This window comes from Acanthochromis polyacanthus, chromosome 1, assembly GCF_021347895.1.
Source record: "Acanthochromis polyacanthus isolate Apoly-LR-REF ecotype Palm Island chromosome 1, KAUST_Apoly_ChrSc, whole genome shotgun sequence".
NCBI classification, from domain to species: Eukaryota; Metazoa; Chordata; class Actinopteri; family Pomacentridae; genus Acanthochromis; species Acanthochromis polyacanthus.
In genome coordinates this window covers 16,768,760-16,793,564 of record NC_067113.1, presented here as the reverse complement: position 1 = coordinate 16,793,564, position 24,805 = coordinate 16,768,760, and the positions used below count along the sequence as shown (strand labels likewise).

The 24,805-nt window shown below is 41.5% G+C and overlaps 4 protein-coding genes across 4 annotated transcripts in view; 1 reads left to right on the top strand and 3 right to left on the bottom strand.

Moving 5' to 3' along the window:
- The window catches only part of LOC110971667 (formin-like), a 43,875-nt gene extending 33,978 nt beyond the window's left edge, over positions 1–9,897 (top strand). The window contains exons 14-17 of the mRNA XM_051955660.1: positions 618–669; positions 5,515–5,664; positions 7,554–7,635; positions 7,737–9,897. Coding sequence (XP_051811620.1) covers positions 618–669; positions 5,515–5,664; positions 7,554–7,635; positions 7,737–7,781 — 329 coding nt within the window. The 3' untranslated portion in view covers positions 7,782–9,897. The remainder of the gene's footprint in view (positions 1–617; positions 670–5,514; positions 5,665–7,553; positions 7,636–7,736) is intronic.
- Positions 1–24,805, bottom strand: part of LOC110965537 (actin, alpha cardiac muscle) — a 215,229-nt gene that overhangs the window by 181,037 nt on the left and 9,387 nt on the right. The window lies entirely within an intron of this gene.
- On the bottom strand, positions 11,060–13,093 carry grem1b (gremlin 1b). Its single transcript, XM_022222060.2, has 2 exons — positions 12,811–13,093; positions 11,060–12,391 (listed from the first exon to the last, which is right to left on the bottom strand). Exon 2 carries the CDS (start codon positions 12,388–12,390, stop codon positions 11,842–11,844), a length of 549 nt encoding a protein of 182 aa, XP_022077752.1. The 5' UTR covers position 12,391; positions 12,811–13,093; the 3' UTR covers positions 11,060–11,841.
- Positions 14,552–21,639, bottom strand: arhgap11a (Rho GTPase activating protein 11A). Its single transcript, XM_022222061.2, is given in 13 exon segments — positions 14,552–16,528; positions 16,642–16,756; positions 17,444–17,552; positions 17,798–17,909; positions 17,912–17,926; positions 18,014–18,187; positions 18,577–18,651; positions 18,875–19,003; positions 19,092–19,255; positions 19,379–19,635; positions 19,728–19,824; positions 19,926–19,993; positions 20,951–21,639. Coding segments are annotated over 13 exon segments (2,898 nt in total). The 5' UTR covers positions 21,080–21,639; the 3' UTR covers positions 14,552–15,074.

The following is a 24,805-nucleotide window of genomic DNA, read 5'->3' as shown; positions in this document are numbered from 1 at the left end:
CTTTGAACAATTTTTTGGAGACTTCCCCCTCTTAAATCTTCAAGTAGGAAAGGTCCCCCATCATTGTAAAAAGGATGAATCTGGAAAAATGCAATAAATCTGAGATCACAGGCACTCTCTGGCCCTAGATAAATTCTTGCACCTCGGCCTGGCCCGCCGCACACATCTGCCTTGCATTTAGACACTTTTACATGGCAGGAGTCCACAGGAGCCTCCAGTTCCCAAGCCTCTCTGCTCAACCCTGCACCCCTTCTTCAGCTACAACACGCACATGTATGTCCACACACACACGAACATGCACCTCAGCAAACAGACCACCACCACCCCGCCCCCCACACCCAGGCGTCGCTCGCTCACACTCTCGTGCGTCAACACACAGAAGCATGTCAAACTTTACAATGTGCTTAACAGTCACTTGAATAACATGCTCACTGTGTCAGTGACATCTCAGCCCAGAGCCCTTCTTCTTCTTCTCCCCTAAAACTGACAGCTGCAAGGATGGCTGATGAACACAGCGCCCTCCTCTGGAGTCAGTTATCCCTGGTTGTTATCTGTGTCAACATACGCTCCATAATCTGCCCCATGATCTCTCTAAACATTTTCTCTCTGTTTTACAGCTCAAAAGGAGCATTCTGCTGAAGAGGACCGGCTCGATGCAGCACAGAAAAGGTAGGAACGTTAAGAACTCCAAGCCAAGAAATTCTGATGAACACGCTATGTTTGCATTGAGAATATTTATATTTTCAAGTGTTATGTAGTGCAGGCGTCACATAGCTGTCTCGAGTTATTTAGCATGCTTCATATAGATAGCATATCTGGTATCTGATTGGACTAATGCTTGCCATTTGTATAGTCGTATACAGATATTACAAGCAGCTGATAAGGTTTCCAGGAATATTAAGGTGTTTTTCAGTATTTTAAAGCTTTATTGAGAAAGTTGTGAAAGGTTTAGTGCAATTATGTATGCACAAAGAGATATTTTAAGCATTCAAACACCTGTGTTAACTTCTAGGTGTTTTCATTCCTCACTATGACAAATAAATAGGATGTCTCATGTTTAGCAGAAACAGCAATGGACTTTCACATACATTTCTATACATACATATATAAAAAGCCTGGACGCCCAGTGCTGCCTCCCCTGCAGTTCATATCATTCTTATCTGCCATGTTTTGTACAGAAGAACTCCCGAGAGTTTTCTGAGAGGCATCTGATTTATAGGCATAAGACACACTGGCAGCCGCTGAGCTCACCGTCCAAGCAGAATCGTATCTGGAACATTTCATATTGGAAAAAGATGGTGGAGCAGACAAACAAAGCAAATAGATAATTTTGGCCTTGTTTGGATAGAGAGCAGAATTGTTTGCTTTATATCGAAACTCTCCCACTTCCAAAATAAATCATGAACGCACATAAAGGAGAAAGTGAAAGACGCCGGACGCAAGAAAATGGAAACTATAAACAATTAGAAAGTTGATTGCTTTGGACAACACTATAACTCAGCAAATGGCTCCAAACTGTTCTGTTTCATGTTGCTGTTTGTGAGCCAAGAGACTGGCTGAGGGATGGCTGCACCGCTCTGTCCTGGTCCCGCCCCGGCCATGGAGGGATACTTCTATCTGCTGAACCAGGCTGGAACGTGTGACACCACTGTAATGGAGGTGTTGAACTTGGAGGGGAATATTGATCAAAAGGGCCCCGCAGCTGACAGCACCTTTGCCTCTAATGAAGTTTTCCTTTAATTCCATCTAAAGAGGGGGCTGGCCGACTGGCGCTAGGTAGAGCAAGAGGGAGGTGGGGGTCTCTTTCTCAGGTTCCCACAGAGCCACCTCGTAAAAGTGACACGCTGTTGATGAATATGGGCGTCAGCGGGCTCTCCGGGCCCTGGGTGGGCTCTCACATCTGTGCTGGATGAGGGATCCTCACACAACAGCGGCAGCGGCAAGACTATGGCTCGGTGTTAATAAAGAAATAGACAACACATCCTTAGCACTACCCAGTACCTCCACCTCATGAGGAGCCACCACTGAGCAGGGCTGGGCATGCAAATATCCCCACTGTTGGGCTAATAAAGGCTTATTGTATTGAAGGATGTTGCCAAGAATTTCAAACTGAACATGTTTGTAGCACAACTGTACAAGCGGAGTACATTTCTAATTATTTTATTTGTTAAAAGGCTTTAAACGGTGCAGGTTTAGAACAAAGACTAGGTGCTGTATCTGGTCCAGATTTGGAATGAAGATGGGCTTGTAAATGCTCACGGGGTCTAAGAATCAGACTAATTCCTGGGTAGGTTTTCTAGGAAGAATCTGGGGTACCAATGAAATCACAATGTGAGGGATAACCTCCTTAGACAGTATTCATTTTTGACAGTTTGGTCAGTATTTGAGCAATTCTTCTGTCACTGGAATAGGAAATGCTCTAAGATGCATTTTTACAGTACATTTTTTGCACAAAATTGCTTTTGTAATGTTGAATACAATCTTTTTAATGTTTTTCCTTTTGTTATCACAGTATGAACCCAAACATCTAAAAAAAATTGTCTATATAAAAAGTTAACTACATAAACCAATATTCCATCTATTCATTCTCTGTTTACTGAGTATTTGATTGATTAAATATAAATATAAACAACTAATTATTTCAGTTCTGTTGTGAAGCATTGAAAGCTGCAACTAAATATCACATTTGGGTTTTATAAAATGTATTTGCTTTGATGTCCCTATTTTTTAAATATTTTAAATGTTTTTTTAATGAAAACAATATCTATAAATTCCATCTGTATATGACAGGCATATGGAAAATATTACAATATAATCAAATTGACATTTAATGCCGTTACCAGTCTTCCATTTTTTGGTGTTACTTCTGACTAGTCACACGTGTAAAACAAAAGTTTCATTCAAAAAACTGCATAATTGTCTCAGTTTAACTTTTTAATTCTTCATGTTTGGGTTTTGTGATTTAGAATTTAATCTTTCTACAAAAATCTCAATATTCTAATTTCCCAATTATGTGTTTTGAGCTTGTGTTTGGACTGTAACATTTACTTCTTGGAATAATTTACAGCCATTGACCCAGTTAGCACATCTACATTAAGAAATAAAAAATATACTTGTTAAAAAAAAAAACAGCACAAACATGAACAATTAGTAACTAAACTCAGAGATATTTATATATTGGTGAAGTAAGCACAACAAAAGGGAGAATGAAAGTTTCACACCCCCTTTCTTTTTAATCATTTATTTATTTTGATAGTATAAACTAAACATTTCCACTAAAAGTTGAATTTTTACACAGCTCTCATTGGGGAAGCACTTCAGGTAAACAAGGGGAAATTAAAAGTATTCCTTTATCAAATAAATATCATGACTTTTCTCATATTAGAGTGTGGATATGTCAGAAACTCTTCTAAGCTGCTTCGTGGTGATAATGATATAAACATATTTAAAAAACGAAACCGCCAACATCATATTTTAAGCTTTGCCTGACTATGACTGGTGCACAAAAATGTCAAACTGCCTTCTTCAAACAAGTGCGAATAGCAGAAAAAGTAAGAAAGAATGGTTGTGTGAAATAACAGAGACTGCTTTAACTTCAACAGAACCCGTCTCTCATGGTGAAGTGCTGATTGAGAAAATAGGGTTTGGGGGATTTTAAGCCTAATTAGAGAACACCAAAGTACACTTAATGAGAATCACATCTCTATCAAGTCCTCGCCCTGTTATTTTGTTATTATTTTTTGCCCTTTTTGAACATGATTTAAGGCCCATCCATGGTGAGTTTGCTGACATGCCGTCCTAATTTGTCTGCTTCATGTTTGGGCTCCACTGAGGTTTTCTGGTTCTGTCCTCAGTTCCGTCTCATTAAGTTTCCTTCTTCCCCATCATGCTCAATTTCATTTGGGCCTAGTGCCTTCTCTGCAGTCACCGCGCAGTTATGGTTTTGTTGGTGCGAGCTGGTGTATTATTCTGCGCGGGCATTACATGATGCTTTGTGCTCTGCTGAATCAGCCGACAACACGGAGTTTACTTCTGTCATTTTTTTTTTTTTTTTTTTTTACTGGGGAAACAAAGGAATGCATAGTTGCCTGTCCAAATATTTCCCTGATTCTCACGGCTGTTCATGGTTTTGTAATGGGTCTTTTTTTATAGCTGTCAGTGAGGAATGTCGGCTGTGGGTGCTGCAGTAAACCCTCTCACGGCAATGGCATTATAGCATAGATTGCAGAAGTGCAGCCGATTGTGTGTACGAGTGAACAAAGGTCTGCTTGATTTTGTTTACGCGTTGTAGGTACGTGAGAGTGTGTTTACATCTGTTTTCAGTGGAGCTTTGTGTATCTGCTAAAAGAGAAAGTTCGTTGCTTGATTTGTGCAAGCTTTGACATGATGACCCAGGGTCAGGAGAGGAGCTGATGGAGACCCAGTTCATCATGTCAGACCAGGCAAAGCTACCTGAGACCTCACGTCTGTTTGGTCAATCTAAACATCTCCGAGCGTCCTTCTTCTATCTCCTTCTGTAGCGTACAGAATGATCTACAGCGCTCTCCTGTTTTCAGCATCCTGGCAAAATGACGCATCACTGGGAAATGGGAAGCAGGCTCACGCAGAAACTTCTTTTTCAAACCTTTAGCCGGCCGTCTGGGCAGCATATTGCGCCATTTCCCTCCGCACGAGCATGTCTTAGATTAGCGTTGCGAAAAGCCACCTAGCATCTGGAGGTCAGAGCCTATCTGGGTGTCAATGGGACAGAGAGCATCCCTTGAATCATGGCCGCCTTTTATCAACCCTTTGACAGGCACAGCTAGAAAATGTCTTTCATGTTTGGTTGAGAGAAGGGAATCTGAAGCAGCAGGCTGCTTTTCATGCCTTGTGTGAGCTGCTGAGAGCCCTGTGAAGAGTTCAGATTTGGTTACAATTGCATTAAGCTGAGGAGCTGGTCTACAACAGCGCTACAGTCCGGACGGAAAATCCAGTTTCTATTTATTGCCATAGATCTGGTTTGTCTTTGTGTTTTTATGTGTGCACCTATCTCATTCACATCTTTGATTGTCTGCCACTGAATATGTTCTTGGAGCTGCATGTGTGAGTTCAACAGTCGTGTGTGTGTGTGTGAGAGAGAGAGAGAGAGATGGTGTGTTTGGAGGAGCAGCTGCCTGTTCTTGGCTGTCTCCGTCTCCTCTGGCAGTCTTCCCCTGCAGGCTGTGGAGGTCAATGCGATAATGGAGCCGCCGCTACTGGCTCTCCCCTGTGGCCCAGCAGGGTGGACACTCTACTTCCAGCTTTTTTCTCACCCCTCCGTCTCACTCCACATCCATCAAAACCTGCGTGCACTGTGTCTAAAATCGGCTGCATTTATCCGTGCTTCTGAGACATACACACCTCAGCTTCTTTGTATTTTCTGATGTTTAAACTCTTGAGTGAAACACACTTTTATCCACGTCTGCGATTATTTATAGGTGTTTATGTGTGATAAGACAACACTATTTGAGCCTCGGCTCTGTTTTCCCCCTACAGTTTCCAGGACATGGTGAGCTACTTTGGTGTGAAGCCAAAGTCCGGAGAGAAAGAAGTGGCTCCAAGTTACGTCTTTATGCTCTGGTACGAGTTCTGCAATGACTTCAAGAACTCCTGGATACGACAGAGTAAGAACATCTCTAAGGAGAGGTGAGGTGGATTCTTGTATATTTCTGATAAGCTCTTAATTTCTTTATCATGAAGATTTAGTTTTCTTGTCAGGAAGAGTAAATGTTATCAGAATTATCGCAGATTCTTCACTTTTTCAACAGAAAGATGAGAAAGAAAAGACTTGGCTCTACACTAGAGACTAAACATCAGGATATCTTGGCCTCTGCTGTGTACACTTCGACCATTCTTTAATATTTATCTTGTCAGTCCACCTACGTCATTAGTTAAAAGTCAAATGCTACGTTTCTTCAGTGTCCCTGTGACTGGTGATACCCCTGGAAAGCCTGATGTTTGTGTGGTAGAAATAGTAATTCTGCAGCAGTGAATGCAGAACTTTGTATAAATTTAGCTTACAAACCAAGACTTCCCCATTTCAGACTAGACTCCTTGTTTCTGCCACCTTTGGATTGGTGCTTAACACCTCTGGACATCATGTCAAATTAGCACTAATTGTTCAAGGGTGATGTGCAGTGGCTGGACTGTAATTAAAGCAAAGAGGGAGGCCATCAAAGAGGAGGCGAGTAGGAGTAGCTGAGGCCTCGGCCCTGTGTCTGAAGGACGGGGGCCTAAATTTATGATGTTTCCTCTGACCTGAGGCGTCATGTTGGGGGGGCATTCCACCAAGGGCCTGCAGACCCTCCTGGCGGCCGCCTGGCTTTACTGGCAGCCGGACAGGGGCCTGTAGCCGTTAAAAGGCTGCGCATTATGGGAGAACTGATAAACACTGTAATGATGCTGGACATGCAGCCCAAAGGGCAGCAGAGCTGCATGTGTGGAGACGACGTGCGGTTGTGGGAATGAAGCAGCGTTGTGTTACTGTCCAGACGGACTGCATGGTTCTTATTGGGCTGTAGTTTGGACTCTTGTCCCACTCTGAAGGTGCAAATTGTTTTCTTCATTAATATCCTGCACACATCACTGCTATCCAAACTGAGCTGCCTCCTCCTCTCGCTGTGAGTTAAAGATTTCACAGACTTGCCACGGATCCATGTGCTTTCTTTTAATTATTTACTAGGTAATTGTGTCCTGCGCTACTCACAGCTGATTGTGCTTATGTACAATTAACTTTATTTTAAATACTGTTTGGGCACTCATAAAAGCCAAGTGTTTTTTTAAAGGCTGCCTCATTATCTCATCAACCCACTGTCATTCTCTGCTGCTTATCACTTAAGGGGCTTTCACTGACCGCAAACTCCAGAGAGAATCAGTCTGTTTGTGTTTGAGTTTAACATTCAGGCTCACAGTTAACTGAATTCAAGCAGAATTTAGATTAAAGCAGACAATCAAATAACATCTAATTTTAAACTATAGGAACATAAAACTACACATATATCTATACACCCATATAAAGTAATACTATCATACTCATACATTCACCCTTACAATTACAACCATATATACATTTTTTATGTACAACAACAAGGCATGTAGGGTGACATTTACTGCATGTCATTCCCCCACTCTTCTACCCATGTTTCCGGTCTCTCTCTCTGCTGTCCTATATAATAAAAGGAAAAAGGCTAAAAAAAAAAACAAGGCACACAGTCAGGCTTCTTCTGTTTCTTTCAGTTCTGTATTGTGTTGCTTCCAGCCTGAACGTGGAGTCTGTGATATCGTTTGTGCTCCATTGCAGTGCACTTGTATTGTTTGCTCTTGTTTGTGGAAGCAAGTCATGAAGTGGATCTTCAGCGTGCATCACCTCTCTGACTGACTGCCTCCTTAAATGTCGTCCTCTTGCAGGAAACTTAGCAAAGACACCACGATGAGAAGCTACTGGGTTCATAACATGTACTGTTTGTGTGATTTATTGCCAGAGTTTTCAGTCCCGACTTACTTGTTGCTAATGTCAAGGTCTTATTTTTCCATAGGTTGAAAGAAGCTCAAGAAAGCATCAAGAAGATGACAGCAGAGAAGAGAGTGGAAACCAAGAAGATCAATGCCAACAGTCTGGTATGATAGATGTATACACTGAGCAAAGAAACGACATTCCTGCAAGCTGCTCCTCCTTGTGAAATCAATCCCCTAAATCTTTTGTGGTTGTTTCCCTGCAGAAGGAGAGGCTGCGGCAGAAGGAAGCCAGTGTGTCCTCCAGCTGAGTGAAACGACGAGTGACGGAGCAGAAGAGCAAATGAGGACCGGCGGAGGAAGCGTGCGGGGTTATTCCTCCTGCATTTACCACCTGCCTCGGCAACTCTGGACTTCCCTCTGTGCCCCGTACGGACTCACAATAAAACCTCACAGGACTCTTACTACTCCCACTGCCATATTTCTGCCCTACTAACAGCACTGGACGCCCCGCCGCCCTTCCCCTACACCCCACCACCCTCATGTTGAGGCTTTTTGGCCCAACCCCTGCAGCGAGGATGCATGGCTGACACAGCCGACGTGATGGGAGTCTGAAAGGCCAAAGGTTGACCTCATTCATCCAGCATGGCGTGACCTCTGAGTGGCCAGCTTGTGAAAGGTCTCCAGGGTTCAGTGGGATTCACAGCAGTGCCAGCTGACACATCCTCAAGGTTCCTGCTGGATCTTTAGAAGCTCATTTTATTTCTGAACTGTATCAGACAGAACACGTATTAAAAAATGCTCCAACTTAGTCAAAAGTGTTCTCACGTTGTTGTACAAACAGATATGGCTTCCTGGCGATGTCTGCTGAGAGGAAAATCCCTGTTGACAAAACAGATCTCTCTCTCAAAGCGGTAAGAGAGCAGTTCCCAGTGTCCTTTGCTGTAGCGAACAGCTTTTCATTCACCACGGCTCATTAAAAAGTCTTGTAAATATGTCATGTTGTAGAATCGGCAGGGACTGTGCAGCTTTGAGGAATATGATGAATGATCTGCGCTCGGCTTCAAGTGGGGATGAAGACGTGGTGTGTATAAATGGTTGTGTATACGTTGTATGTTTAAAAAAGCGTACGTGGAGGTTTTTCTGTGTTGTGTGTTGCACCAGACTGACCTCTCCTGGGTGACGGCCAGAGGAGAGACGAAGCTGGCAGCAAGTCTGGCCCAGAGCCTCGGCCCCCGCACGGAGAGTTGTACCTAAAAACATCAGAAGAACACAACAGGTCTTAGCCATGCGCTCACTTAACTACCATTTACAAAAACATTGTTAATCCCTCATTGAGTGCTGTTTGTCACGTCGTGTCCAGCACAGTTTGAAGCACTTTCCTGCTTGCAGTAGCTGTATGCCGTAGCACGCTCTAAAAACCACACTCCTCGTTATGCTAACTGCGTGCATTTTTTTCAGCTGTCTTGCACTTTTTTGCACCTCTTTTCCTATGCAAGAGTATGGTTTTGTTATAAGATATAGAAATTGTATTGCTTCAAGAAAGATTTTTTTTATTTTAATAAAATGTTATTAAGATCATGCTTTATTTTCACAAATGTAAGTAGTGACCATGCTCCTTTGTCATTTGAGAAAAGCCTATTTATATGAGGAAGTAGTTATTTAATGCCAAAAAACATCAGCTGTGTTCCCTTTGTGGCTGTATTTTGATTTGATTTGTAACTGAAGTGAAGGAGAAGCTGCTTGATGAGAGATATTTTTTCACATGGATGTATCTTGTATGTTGTGCAGATTTTAAGCGAACAGAATGAAGGTTCCCTGTTCTGTTTAGTTTCGGAGCGATGAGAGATGTATTTTGGATATTGAGAATATTTCAAATGATCACCTCAAGCCATGTGAGTTGCTAATACCTCAGACTTCCATTATCAGATTATCCGTAAAACTGCACCTTGAATTACTTTTCTACCCTCCAAAGTCCTTCACCTGTGCCATTTATTTTGTACAAAAACAAAGCGAGAGATTACAGAACTTTAAACTGCTATATTTTAACTCTAGAGGGTTTGAAAACCAGAAATGAGCTGAATGTGAATGAATACTGACCAAGTTATTGTTGTAGCCTCAACTTTACGTATGTGGGTTCTTGTAACCTTCAGTAGCTCTCATTTAGGTGCTCTGTAAATTTATGGAATTGTTTTAAATTTCAAGAATAAACTACTGGATGCCACAAAAAAGCCGGACGTTTTGGATGAGAACTTGCACTTTGAAAGATGAATTAACCCAGTTTCTCTCCTTTTTCTGCTGTCCACACTTCCATCAGGTCTGCGCCAGGAAAATATGATATTTATGTAATAAGCCTGAGTCATTGAAAGGATTTGATGATTCATAATTCAGCCAGACTGTTCAATAAACTATGAGTCAGAATTCAAACCTTTAGTCCAGCCTTGTTTTATGAAATTAAAACCTGTTCCTGGAAAAATCCTGAAAAAACGATTTTTTTATTTTTTTTTTTTTTTTTTTTTTTTGACAGGAGATGAGTGACGCTGTAAACAGTTTTTAAGAGAGGCATTGGATGAAATTGATATTTTACTGTTTTGGCCCATTTGCTCTATTCCAAAAAAGTCATTGTGTGCTTCATGATAGGCATTTTAGGATCTGATTCTTCATATTTAGAGTCAATTCAAAACTCAGTTTCAGTTGTATTGATCAGTACAATCAGTACTATAGTACTGATTATATTGATCAAACAAGAATCAATAATCTGCCAACTGACCGTGATAATTTTTTTTTTTTTAATTTAAAAACTGTTGTGGCTTAGACTATAGGGTGGGCCCATAACAGGAAAATGTATAATAAATATATATATATATATATATATATATATATATATATATATATATATATATAATGTTTCAGATATCCAAGAAGATGCGTTTGACTCCATCTTTGGGTGCACTTGAAGGCCATGGTGTATCAGGTGAGGATATGAGACATAAATCATCTCAAGGACCGGATCACCAACGCCATTACAACCATAACTTCAACTGTGCTAATCCAAGTTATCAACAGTGGAAAACGCGTATTAGGTGTTTTCGAAACAATGCTAATCAAATAGAGCACATTATATAAATAAAAACGGTTGTCCAACATAAAATATTTAGGTTTTTTTCTGTGTATGAAAGCGTATGGCCTATTAGAGACGATATTTTACATTCAGGGCTGCACTTCCTCCTAAGTAAAAAAAAAAAAAAAAAAAAAGTCTTTGGCTAATGGGTTGGATTGGTGCCGTTTGCGCAGAAACTCCATCATCCAACGCACTTGAACACAACTTTCCTCCTACCCAGTTCCCCGACAGGTTTGTGACCCTTGCAACTAAATCTAAAGAACTGAAATAGTCACTTTAAAAAGATAATTAGAACAGATAACTGCATCTTTTCTTATTAAACTGATACTTTGCGGCAAGATGTATTCCAAAGTGTGAAAACTCATTAATTGTGTAGGAGGAGAGAAGCAGATGATAAATGCTCATTTAACATTTTTTGTTTAATACATCTTCCTGCAAAATAAGTAAAAAAAATAATAATATGCACAATATTACAGCATCCGTTTATTTAATTTTTGGTGGATAATTTAATTAAAGGAGTAAACAAACTGGTTACATCAAAGATGGCTTTACATTTTACCACTATTTAATCTCGTCACCGTAGAAACCATCACTGTACATTATCCGTAGAAACTACCAAAGGAGCCTCTTGTCTCTATATTTGAGGAGGCTCTCTACTTAGAAAAAAAAACTTTACTAATGGACTTCGAAATTCACAGAAATCAATTCGGTTAATCTTGAAAGATTCTTGAAATATCGAAATAAAATCACATTTTTTTCATTTACAAATGAAGCCATTCATCCATCAAATTCCACACAGTGGAAACATCCAGTTCAAGAAACATATATTTATATATAAACACGCAAAATATAGGGTTGGACAGAAATGCTTCCCTGCCACAGCGAGTGTTTGGAGCGGTGAGTTATTAAATAAAACCCGGGTTATGCAGTCCTAGCGGGATGAGGAAGCCGTGCGTAAAACGTGCCCATTCCAAGTCAGCGTTTCCGTGCAGTGATGCTCGTTTAGAAACTGGTGCGGAGTAAAAATGTCGCGGTTCAAAGTCGGTTTAATAAGTTGCATGTCCATATTTGCTCACACGCTGCGCAACAAGAGAAAGTCTTCATGTGGTGCTTCTCCAGATGGAGACAGACACGTGCTCTTGGCTGTGTGACAGTCAAAAACACTTTTTTTTTCTACCAACAATCCTGTCCTCGAAGAATTACAATATTAAACACACATAAACACACACAAGCGCATTAGTACTGTGTGTTTAGTCCAGGTCTATGGATATGCAGCGGCACTGTTTGACGCGCTGGATGCGTTTCTTCTTGGTGGGTGGCTGCTGTTCCGGACAGTTCAAAGTAAAAGTCATGGTGGTAAAACGCTTGGGCTTGCAAAACGAACAGGACTGGAAGGCTCCCTCCTCCCTGCGGATGTGTCTGGGGATGTAGAAGGAGTTGCACTGTCCGTAGCAGAAGCGGTTGATGATGGTGCGGCTGACGCAGCCCTCCTCGTGGATTGTCTGTTTGAGAGGCTGTGTCTTGCACCAGTCCCGTTTCAAATACTGGCGCTCCGTCACATGTAAAGCTTCCTGGCTGGACTCCAGCACCTCGTCGGCCGGCGAGGATGCGCCGGGCCTCTGCCTGGAGCCGGAGCCCGCCTGCGGAGGCTGCGGTTGCTGCTCCGATTCGTTTGGGTTGTTTTTGTCAGGATGAGGAATGGCGCCTTGTGAACCTCGGTTTCTTTTTGAATCCACAGGAGAGGATAGCAGCCCAATGATGAAAACCATACTGCAGAAGATACGCGTCGAGTTGGCCATCCTGAGGGAGAAGGAGAAAACAATCCATCACCTACACCGTTTTAACTCTGGAAGGGTTACGCACAGCTGTCAAAGCTTTTACGCTGCGTAAAAGCGCACAGACAGAACCTTTGCTTTCTTTCTTTCTTCTTCTTTGAAACCACGTGAGAAGAAGACTAAAGTGCAAAAACAATACATCATTTCCATTAAATCTAAAAGAATTCAAAAAATATATAATAATTTGACCACATTTTATCCATTATCCAAAGGGTGCCACCAGATTTAGTCAAAGCATAAACTACCTCCTATGTTCAATAAACCATCAGTGTGTGGATAAGAAGGCTGCAGATTTGCAATTTTTATAAGCCACAAACACGAAGTTTCACAAATAAGTGGCACAAGACGATAACTGGGGATCAGAAATAGTCCAACTTCACTCACCTGTACGAGTCTCCTGTGCTCCAAGTGCGATGATCTGATCCTGTCAGTCCTCTGCGGCACCTTCCGAGGTGATAAGACACCTACTGCTGTCGGCTGAACACGAGTGGGACTGGGGATGGGTGGGAGACTAAGCGCTCCATAGACAGGGGCCAGAGGGGGGGTTAATACAAATTGCTCCAGCGCCGGACTGTCTCCCTTTTAAATGTCTGCCAGCTGAGATGTGCACAACAGTTATTGGCTAAGCACGATGAAGAGAAAATCAAGACTATCCGCCCCCTCAACACTTCCCTGAACCCACTTCAAGAAAACAGACAACCGAGGAACAGCGAGGGCAGCAGGAGGAGCAGGAGGAGGGCTGGAGTTCGTGCGCACATGGAAAAAAGTAGAACTGTTTTGTTTTTTGTGTTTTATTAGGGGAGAGTGACGATAATACAAATCTGAATACTAAAAATGAAAGTTCAAGCTCCTTAGACACCTTAGAAGTTAACACCTGTGAATTCAAACAGTGAGGATAAGCTATTGATCATTTGCTTCTGATCAGAATTTCATCACTCTATTAACTATTGAACTAGAAAGGCAATGCAGTGGCAAACAGCCTAATCCTTGACCTGACAGCCAAAGAATTTAGCTCATTGGTTTAAATGTACCAATATGTGTTTATTTACTCGTTCCAAAATGTCACAAATAATAATACAAGTTATTTACAATCTCGTTTTGGGGTTTTCAGCTCCATTTTTATGACCTAAATGGTAAACTAGTTGCTTTGTGAATGTTTAATATATCATTTATTAACGTCTTGCCTGGAAAAAAATCATTTGAAAGGATATTAGGAGTAACTTTTAGGTTGCCAGATTGTGAAATATCCCTCTGGCTGCTGTTATAGCATTTGATAAATTGGTTTTTGTTCTGGTTTTTCCACAAGGTTAATGATCCATTACTTGATGAGCTAAATAACTATTTAAACATAAACATAATTAGAGCAGAATGAACACCAGCTGGAGAGATTTTTCACAACCTGGCAACTCTAAGGTTCCTTTTAATGGCTTGAAAGTGATTCATAAGGCATTAGTAGGTGAGTTATCGACTATAAATAAAGCCATTAGAACTTCTCAGGAGGGTGAAAAATGTTTTCTCATCTACTGAACACACGTGCCCCACTGTCCACATTTTTATGACATCATAACGCATCTTAATGGGATGGACTCCACCCAAATAAAGCAAACAGTGCACTTTATCACTGCAAAAGATTTTACCAGGATGTTTTGTCCAAGTCTAATTTATTCTATTGCACATTAAAAAAAACAAAACACGCAAGCTTCCCAATGGGTTGTGAAGAATAAATCTCCAAGAATGATTCTGACCTTCACCCCATCACTGGAAACTCTCCAGATTCTTTACGAGCAGAAATGCAGGCGGATAAAATGTTGCTCCAGATCGACACACATCCACAACGCTTTTCTCAAGAGCAGGTAATACAATTATACCTGGATGAAGTCGTAGTGAGTCAGTCTAACCTCCTGAGACCAGTTGGTGTGAACAGATTCACTCAACATGTCAGTCTGAGAAGTAACTGCAGGACTCCCCCTTGTGGCTCCATGAAGTGCCAATAATTTCAGCCACAGAAGCTTTTCTACATATTCCGTTGAATTTTTATTTGTCTGAAGCAGTTCACACAGCAAAGGCTTTTTCCAGCTGAATGTTTTGAAGGTGATGGACTGCAATAGAAAGATGATTCAATCAATACTGCTTGGCTTCTCTTTATTTCATAAAATTAGACAAAAGGTGCATTTTTTCCTCCTTTCTCTCGGTTCATGACACAAGACAGTAAGAAAATATTCTGTAATACAAAAGAAACAGCTTAGACTCTTACTTCAGTCAAGTTTTTTTCACCTAAAGCTCTACCTATGGATTAAAATGCTTAAATAAAAGCATAGCACTCTTTCAAAACTTTTCCATTCATGCCATCAATCACATTTTACATAATCTGACCTGCTCACTACCATCTAAACACTATCTTACTTATAGGCTGTTGTGTGTCAGTGTCTAACTTCTAAACTTGTCTTACTGGAGTAAAACAAATGTAAGGCATACGAACATCTCCCAATAAGGCCCTAAGACATCACAAACAGCTCCTACCGTAGTTGAAAATAAATTAAGACCCTGAATACATGGATGATATAAGCTGGAATGTTTTATGTCATCTAGTCTCAACAGACAGAGAACTGCATAGCAACAGAAAAGCTAAAAGGCAAAAAGAATGTCCACTATAGATCGACAGGTTTGGTAGCAGACAGCAGCCGTGCCTGGTTGAGAGGGTTTCTCGGTGAGCCTCTGTAATGGTTCATCTCCTTCTCTGCTACCTGCTGAGTGAGCGCTTTCTGAGCTGCTGACGGATCGCACACTGAAGAGTCCACTTTGATCTTTGGTTGGGCCTTGTTGGTCACGTCGCCCAGAGCAGAGGCTTTACGGGCCAGGGTGCTTGGCTTTCTTGGCGGGACTGGAGGTGGTTTCTTTATGGGGCACTTGCTGTTGGACAGTCCCACTTGTGGCTCTCCCAGATGAGGGTGACGCTGTGGGTGAGGGGAGAGGCCGCTCTCTAGACTCAGAGCCTTCGCCACTTTACTCCGGCTGACGGGGAGCTCTGCATTTCTAGTCGGTCTCCTGCTGTCTCCCAAGATAGAGTTGATCCTGCGGACAGTCTGCCGGACAGGGGTGCGCTGGAACTTGAGCGGTGACCTGATCTGTTGGCCCCTGGGAGAATTAAGGGTGAGTTTGTTGAAGTGCTGAATGTGATCTGCCACCCGGCGCTTCTCAGTCTCCCGTCTGTATGGTGAGAGGGGCTGTTGGTTTGGAACTGCAGTACCAATCTCTGCTTCAGTCCCATGTACCGTTTTAGGAGGAGTAGAAAGCTCTTCTGTGAGTTCAAGACCAAGCCTGTATGGAGTTGACTGCAGTCCAGAAGAAACACCCAGTCTGAAGTGAGCAGGACTCTGGATGTCCAGAGCATCGATCAACCTGCTGCAGTTCACCTGCTCTGCCTCGGTTTCACTCCGTTCCACCGTGGAGTCATGACAGCTACTGGTCTGAGCAGCACAGTGAGAATCTCTGTCATCCCTGATCACGGGGCTACAATATACATCAGATTCAAAAACCACACTATCAATATGCAAAGGAGACAAAGCTGCTATTTCAATCTGGCCAAAAGTAAAGTTGTGTTCATTAGCCAGAGGCCTGCGCTGAGCTGGGATGCTGGAGGTGTCCACAGACAGAACTGTGACAGCAGGAGTCTCCGGTGGAACGACTGAGATGCTATCTGGTGGTTTCGTTTTACTCGTTATACTTGCTTCTATGGAGTCCTGTACGACTGCCTGGAGGTCACTGCCCGACTCTGTGAAGGCCTTCTTTATTCTGAGCAGGGTGGGGCCGGTTTGTGTCTGGGATTCAGTGATGGAGCGCTCACTCTCAAGGCTCTCTGCGCTGGAGGCACAACACAGCTTCATAGGAAGGCTGCTCACTGCTGGAGGCTTGGAGAGAACGATGGCAGGCTCAGACACGTAGTTGCTCTTGAGGCACATGTTCATGGGTGTGTCTGTGAAAGACTCCCCACTGAAGGTCTGGGCTCCTACTGGGGTCTCCCCACTCCACGAGGTCCGGAGGGCACTTGAGTCACACTGAGGCGTCAGCAAGTTGTCTTCAGATTTACTAATGTACTTTGAACCTTAAAATGAAAGAGGAATATTAGTATGCATTACAGTTCAAAACACTACTCCTCCAATAACAGGAACTGTATTAGCAGACAGTGAGAGTACAGTGGAGTTATTTGGTACTCACTCTTGGATTCTGTTTTTCTGGGCAGAACTGTTGGACTGAACTCCGTCTCTTTGGTGAAACGGAAGCTGGTCGTGCTCTCCTGTGTGGCGAGTCGCCAGCCAATGGACTCAGATCCCTTTATCACCAGAATGAAATGAGAAATGAAAGATGAAAGAACCTTCAAGGAGGATTAGGCTTTAGAGAAGTATTTTGTTAAAAAAGGACCCCACAGAAATGACCCAAAACATTCATTTGTTAATCCAATGACTTGTGGTTAGTTCTTCAGAGGATGATGAAAATCACTCAGAAGAAACAAGATACTGATTTTGTTTAACACGTTTTTATTAAATCAAGAATTTACATGTAACTAAAGAGCAATAGAAAGTTATGTAACTTCTACAGTTTACCCAATGTACCCAAAGACAGGTTACAATATATTTTATGTGTATACTTTACAGTATACTAACATTTTTTCACCTGAAAACTGCACAGGAAATATCCTACAGCTTTGTACCACACCAATATGAACATAATTTATTTAGGAACATCACAAAATGTAGAAGTGCTAAAAAAAAAAAAAACAACCCTATTCAGACCATCTTTAAACCTGCATGCATTAGCTGGACTGTATTAGTAACAAAGTGAACTTAGAATGTTGTACAACAAAAAAGTGCTGCTGTGCACCAGTTTACCCCGCATCACACCCTGTGTGCAAACATATTATTTGATTTTAATGCAGTTAATTGGTGCCTGGATGCACTCGATTAAACCCGTCCAGTGAGACTGATTAAGTGGTTGAGTTCTATCGGGCAACCACACTTACAGCGTCTTTGCTGCTCTTCCCCAGGCTGAAACGCAGGCGCAGAGACTTGCGTGGTGCTTCTTTTTTGCTGACTTTAGGAGAAAAGCAACCAGCTTTTCCAGATTCGACTCTGAAAATGACAAGAATTCAAACAATTTTTAGAAAGATAACCCGAAATACCCATCAGCTTTAACGGTATGATTTTACAAACTGTTATCTCCTTAAATAAGGATTTAAACCCACATCCAAGGGTAAGTTGGATATATACATACTATCTATAAGTGTCGGTTACTGCACCTTAGATTAAATGTAACAACACTTCTGTTATGTCTCCTTATTAACAAAACAAAACAACAGTGAATGCTGAATATGTACCTGTTGACAGCATGTCTGTTGCTGAGTCTCCGGCTCTTTCTCCTTGCAGAGGTAGCCGATTGTCTTCTGGAAATGCCCGCTGACGACAGGATATTTTGGGATGTGTCCAAGACCCTGAAGCGCTGTAGGCTAGAACAGACAAGGGCAAAAATGTAAACTTAATCACAAGCTTCAGATACGGCACAACGGTTGGTTTTATCAAACATTCATAAATACCTGATCCAGGAGTGGAGGTCCCGCTGAACAAAGCATTGGGAAGTAAATCTATCCCAAGATTCTTTTTCACAGATTTACGTTTCTTGTTTGAAAATCCAAAAGAGTGACCAGATTCCAAAGGAAGTTTTCGCTTGGAGGCTGGTGTTGCAATCACAGGAGTTGCAGAGGAAAAGACTGGCAAAATCACAAAAGATTCAATGATTTTATATGTGAAGGATTTGTTGTTGTATTTGCAAACATTTTAAACTTGATTTTGAACTGAAGCGCAGAGCAATGTTGGAGGATTTCGTTGAAATTTGTAGAAGATGATGCAAATGACAGGCAGACAAGCAAAAAGCACAAAGACCAAGAGAGGCAGGCATGACTTCACAAATGACACTTATTAACTATGAAGGCAAATGCAAACTGATTTTATCTCAGATACACCAGAAGATTAAGCATGACGTGAAATTAAGAGTTTGTTTTCTGCTTGAAGAATAGAAAGCCTGTGCATGTGCACAGCAGAGATTACTTCATCATGCTACATGGCACGCAACGTCATCTCATCGAACCGCAGTACGTACCAAGACTGTCTGCCTGGGTGACTTTTGTAGGTGTTCTATTAGTTTTTATCTTATTCAGTGCACCATTGACCACATCTGAAATATGAACAAATCAAACTAAATCAACAGTATTTACTGACTAAAGAGGCTTTAAAATATGATTCATTTACGGTTACTGCAATAAAGTGATGCACTAAATATTTCAGTGTGGTTGTAACGAGTGAAAACTGAACTTGTCAGGCCAATTCAAGACGTCATTTAAATATCTGCAAACGGCTGCTGTTAGTAAAGAAATTCACATTGGGCGATATGGTCTTACCTCCGAGGCTGCGTCTTGGTTTTCTCTTCATCCCTGAGTTTAAATCCAGCTCTTCAAGCTCATGATGAGTAGGAGACTCACAACCCATCATGGCTGGAACTTTGTCAAGAAGAAACGGTGGGAGCACCCCTGTGACACACAGAGATGTTGAACATTTAGTGCTACTAAACCACAGTGGAGTCTGACACACAGATGGAGTGGATGCTTCATATCATACCAAAGCTTTGGGCATTCTCTATGAAGCAGTGGACTACAGCTGCCTGTAGTTTGAGCCGTTTCTCCGTGTTAGCGTTCATTTTCTCTGTACCATCTCCACAGTGAAGGAGGTTGGGGGCCAAGATTACTGACAAGTTACTGCTGTCCATTTTGTTCTCTGCACTCCTGTAATTGTGAAAGCAAAGGGGAAAACAATGCCATGAAAACATAAAACTATTCATATACATCAAGGACAGTAAATTGATGTTTATAAGTAATCCAGAAAAGGAATGTGGGGAATGTTCTCACCTTTGAGCCACATTGTGCAGGAAGTCAAAAAAGTAACGCAGGACGCATAGGTTTTTGTCTGGCAGTACACAGGACAGCAGCATGGTGGCAGAAGTTCTGTCCTCCTCGGTGGGGAGCTGCTGGGCCTTGAGAAAGGCCTCCTGCAGATCTGTGGGTAGCACAGGCTCTGGCAGCTCCCTGAAGAACTGCTTCACTAAACCAGCCACATCACAGGGCAGAGCAGCGGACAGGCACTCCTCACCCACATCCAGTTTTGCCTGCACAGACAAAACATAGCTCCTTTATGTTAGACGGTTCCCAGTCTCAAGGTCCCTCAGTGAAAGCAAGGTCAGCTTCAGCCATCACTCACCCTGAGTGCTTTCAGACGGACGACGGAGCCTGATTTTCTGAACAGGCCTTCTGTGTCCACATGTGCAAGCAGCTTCATGCACGCATCTACCAGAAAACTAAGAGGTACGTGAAATATCATTAGTGCAAAATGTTCAAGAGAGGACAAGAAATAACTTGCCAACTGTCAACTCAACTAAAAAAAAACATGTCTACTTACCTTGGCACACTCCCACATTCCATATTATAGTATGGTAAGCTCTCCAAGGGAACACCGAAAACTTTTGTCTGGGACAACAGTGAAAAAAATTAGACACTAAGTCTGCTGAATGAAAGATTTTACACATGAAGTCCACAAAACACAAGATAAAAAACTTGATCAGATGTTAATTTAACTATCTGGCACCCTACACCAACCATGCCATTTATATTTAATAGGTTTCGTTAAGATTGGGATTTCAGTGCCACAGTTTCTACATCTTTTGACCACTTTGATAGCTTAATGCCTACATTTGTGCGCTTAAGAGGCCAATAATGGAAGCTATCAGATGCATATTATTATGATTGTTTCTAACCCCAGTGACCTAGATCTGTCCAGTGTTTTTTGGTGCAGCACAATTTCAGTTCTTGATTTCCTCACAGTCAGAAGTGAAATTCCTGGTACTGCTTCTCTCTCTTCAAATTTAATTTCAGCAAATGCAGAAGTTCAGCATTCAGTTCAAAAGCCAAACTGTTGCAACCTACCTTGTGACTTCTGTGAACCAATTAGGAGCAAACCATGGAAAGAACAGGGCTTTTTAGAGGCCAGTTTCACAGGACTGCCAGTAAATTGTGAACTGCATTTCTTAAGTTAAATCGTTCTGTCTAAACACTGCAATAATATGCCATAAAGATTTAGAAGGAAACACTACTCTTTGTGTCTTGTCTGGACTTTTCTTTGAATTGCTTGTAAAGAAATTTATGGTGTGAACAATCGGGGGCACGGACTAACAAAGCATCTGCAGTGACTGACATGGGTGACAACAGTCTGTGAACAAATGGAGCCCATGGGTGAGGGCAAGCTTTCAGCAATATGCAAATCTGATTCAACAGCCTAAACAATAGCATGGCCAAAGCTGATACTGTGAATTTGTTGATTCATTATCTACTATAACATTTTATGAAGCCAAAATTGACAGAATGTATTGCAATTAAAAGTCAAGCAAGCTGTGCTGAACATTGGTGAATGATTTTCTTTAAACTTACCGAGCTGCTGGCTGCTAGCTTACAGCTGGCTGCTTTGTTTTTGTTCCAGTTCTTTGTCTTTATCCCATACGCTGCTCGGAGCTGCTGCACCGCCACTAGACGCATTACATTCTTCTCCATGACTTTCATTTTTAACAAATTTACCTTCAAAAACACACTGTTCAACTATCTCTGCACCAGTTCCCTCACTATCATCTGCCAGGACCAAAGTAAACCGACATCCGCAGTTTTAAAAAATCAGTCCTGGCACTATCGTCTCTAAGTTAATTACTTTCCCCAGACCTTTGACGCATACTCATCCTCACACGACTGTTCACAAGACAATAACGCTCTACAACTGTCCACCAGCAAAGTTACAGTCCCAATTAGTTGACGACTTGCATAACACATCACATTATGGACCGTCGAGCTAATAGTTAGCTTCGGTTGCAATGCAGTTAGCTAGCTAACGTTAGTAGGACACATTAGCTCTTGAACAAGTCTCAATCGGAAGAAAACAATCTTGCGTCTCGGTGTCAAACGAGCTACATTTAAAGTTTACGTAAAGTCACTTCTTAAACGGTGAAATGTACAAATCACACCAATTTAAATCGTTGGCTAACTAACTGCATTTTCCTACGGTTCGCTCGTCAAATCTGCTGCCAAGTTGTCTGTTTCCGCAGTGCATTCAAACAGCGGCGCTCCCTCCGGTCTGCGCTCTGATTGGACAGAAGCCTTTCGAATAACGTTCCCCGGTGCGTATGTTTTATATGTTTATGGCAGCCTGACTGGGCGGTGCAGTTTGTTAGAGCAGATTGGCAATCGAAAGGACGCTTCGTGTTAACCGCTGGACTCAGTAATACAAAGTAATCACACCTTTATCATGGAAAAATGCCTGTTTCTGTGCACATAGTAAGTAGAGTACAGCGTCTGTATATTACTCATAGAAGTCAGTAAAAAATGTAAGATGATTAATCTTCATAGATAACATTACCAAGAAATTAAATGTAGTAAATTGCAGTAGTTAAATTAAGATCATCTGCGACAGACTGGCGACCTGTCCAGGGTGTCCCCTGCCTTAGCCCGAGTCAGCTGGGATAGGCTCCAGCACCCCCCACGACCCTGGTGAGGATAAAGTGGTGTATAGAGAATGGATGGATGGATGGAAATTTAGATCATTTACTTAAAAGTACAAAAGTATTACCAACAAAATGTTAAGATATTTAAGTAGAAGTGCTGGTTTGGTCCCTCTGGCTGTTCTATTAATATATCTGACATCATTAGATTCTCAACAGTGAAGCATCAATGTTACTCTTGTAGCTGCTGCGCATGGATTTAATTTGAACTACTTTATGCAATTTTAAATGGTATATGTTAATTTTGCTTTTGAGTCTAAAAAATAGAAACAGGAAACTGTAGAGAGGCTGTAAAATAAGATTTAGAAGCTTTGAGACACATGAGATATGAATAAGCATCTGCTGAAACGAGCTCCAGAATTAAATTTTACTTACAGCAAAAGTCATTTCAGTTTAAAATGCTCACTATATCAGAACTCAGTTAAAAAAAGCTCTTTCCAGCTGTCATTCTGTGCAACAATGCTTTCAAAAGAGTAAAAAAAACAACAACAAAAAAACCCACCTCTGGCAAGTATAAAACGGCAATTTTTAAAATGTTTTCTCAAATCTTGCTGTTGAAATATATTTGAAGAACGTATTGTGTTAAATTATGCTGCGTATTTGTAGCCCAGCAGCACTAGACCCAGCTCTTATGACGCAAGGGTCTAGTTACCCTAGGCAGGGAGGGAGGCGGGCTAAAAGGTTGTCTTTCAAATCACTCTGCAGCAATTGGGTAGGTATACAACCAATCAGCGCAACGAATAGGCTGACGTAGTTCCTAGAGCGCCGGAAATCAGAGGATGCGGGAGTTCTGTGAAGCTTTATTTATACAGTCAATGGGTGAAGCTCAAGTATATTACAGACATGTTAACAGAAAGATTATTCAGAGTCGGTGCTAATGGAGCTCAACGACTGTTGTCGTTTTTGTTGTCGACCCTGGCAGAGAATTAAATTCGTTGCTGTGGGTTGTCTAGCGCGGCTAGGCTAGTTGTTTCCGGTTGTTTCTGTCAGAATCGTCGCGCCCCTGTCGTCACTTAGTTACGCCGGCCTTCTGACTCTACACTTCATGGTGATTCGTCGCCAGTTTTAGGAGCATCCAGCCTCTAGGCTTACCGAGGGTAACTAGACCCTTGCGTCGTCAGAGCTGGGTCTAGCGTGGCTAGGCCAGCGTATTAGTAAAATATATGACATTTACAAAGGCTGGTACTCATCTCCTATTACTATAAGTAAAGCTTTTGTTAATTTTAATATTACAGAATATGGTCAGGTGGTAATGAAGATTTTTAAGTTAACATGCACTGTTTTTATTATATTGGATCAGTTAAATGGTTGTATTTATATAGCGCTTTTCATGATACATCCTTCGCACTTGAAGCACTTTTTGCACTTACTACAGGTTTTTCCTTATGTCTGAATTCCTGCTTGTGTTGTACGTTGCTTTGACAAAAGCGTCTGCTAAACGAAATTGTACATACATCACATTTACCCATTCACACACACACACGGCAGAAGCTGCCATGCAAGGTGCTAACCACAACCCACCAGGAGCTATTAGAGGTTCGGTATCTTGCTCAGGGACACCTCGACATGAGATTGACGGGCCGAGGATCAAACCGGCAACCTTCCAGTTACAAGACGGCCACTCTACCCACTGAGCTATGCCGCACCCATCAGTTATCAGTTATCTAGAGCTGATGTGCAACAAGAATATGAAGTTGAGTTAATGTGTATTTTAATTTACTTTTGCACCTAATCTTACCAATAGCCAAGATGGATCCTATTCTGTCCTGCTGAGCTTGTTGGTGGATGCAGCTGTAACGTCAGCAGCATTAGAGCTGCTGGTGTTCTGGCTAAAACTAACTTTACTGCCGTCTCTGCCAGATTCAGGTTGGGTTGGTTGAATAAGTACGGCAGATATTTTGGCCTGACTTTCAGAGGTTTGAGGTCAACATCTGTCCATGTTTGGATTTAGAAGGATTAAGATTGTTGTGAAGCTCTTAACATGGTTATCTTCACCCCTCCTGCTTTCTAGTGACCCAGCAAACAAACAAACATGGTGGAAAAAAAGAAAACAGAGGAGAACCTACTGGAACTGTAGTTTGACAGCAAAATGAATGAGTGGATAACAAAAAAATTCAAAAAAAATTATTTATTTTTTTTTTTTTGCTTTGAAAATGTGTTTGTTTTAGATTTGTAATTTATTTTTCTTTGGTTTGGGGAAGTCCAACCTTCAAGACTATAGCAGAGGAAACTGTGTTTTCAATGACAATTTTTTTCAATGGTAAATTCTTTTTTTTTCAATGACAACCAATACCGTCTCTGTTTTAGCTCCATGAGGAAATACCTGACCATCTGAGCAAACAATGAGCTCTGCAAAATTAACTGCACAATGAAAATGTAAAGGATTACAAATGATTAAGATTGATAGTTATGGGAGACTTGTAAGTTGCAGAGTGCAGGAAAAATAACTTCATCACTCATTGCAATGAGATGTGCTTGTCCATTTTAACCCTTGTAGCACCACTTTGTTTACAAGGCATGTTTTGTTTTTAAAAAATCTTCAAAATGCACACTCTTTTTAGAGCCAGAAACTGTAAAAATGGAAAGAGTGGTTCAACTTTCCGACTGTTTGTAATAAATACCATCAGTTTTGTGTGGTTACATAGAGAAAACATCTTGAAAATAAGCTTAAAATTGTCAGATTTCATTGTAGTCGCTTTATTTAAAATGTCAAATTTAAAAATTCACCAAAAATAACGAT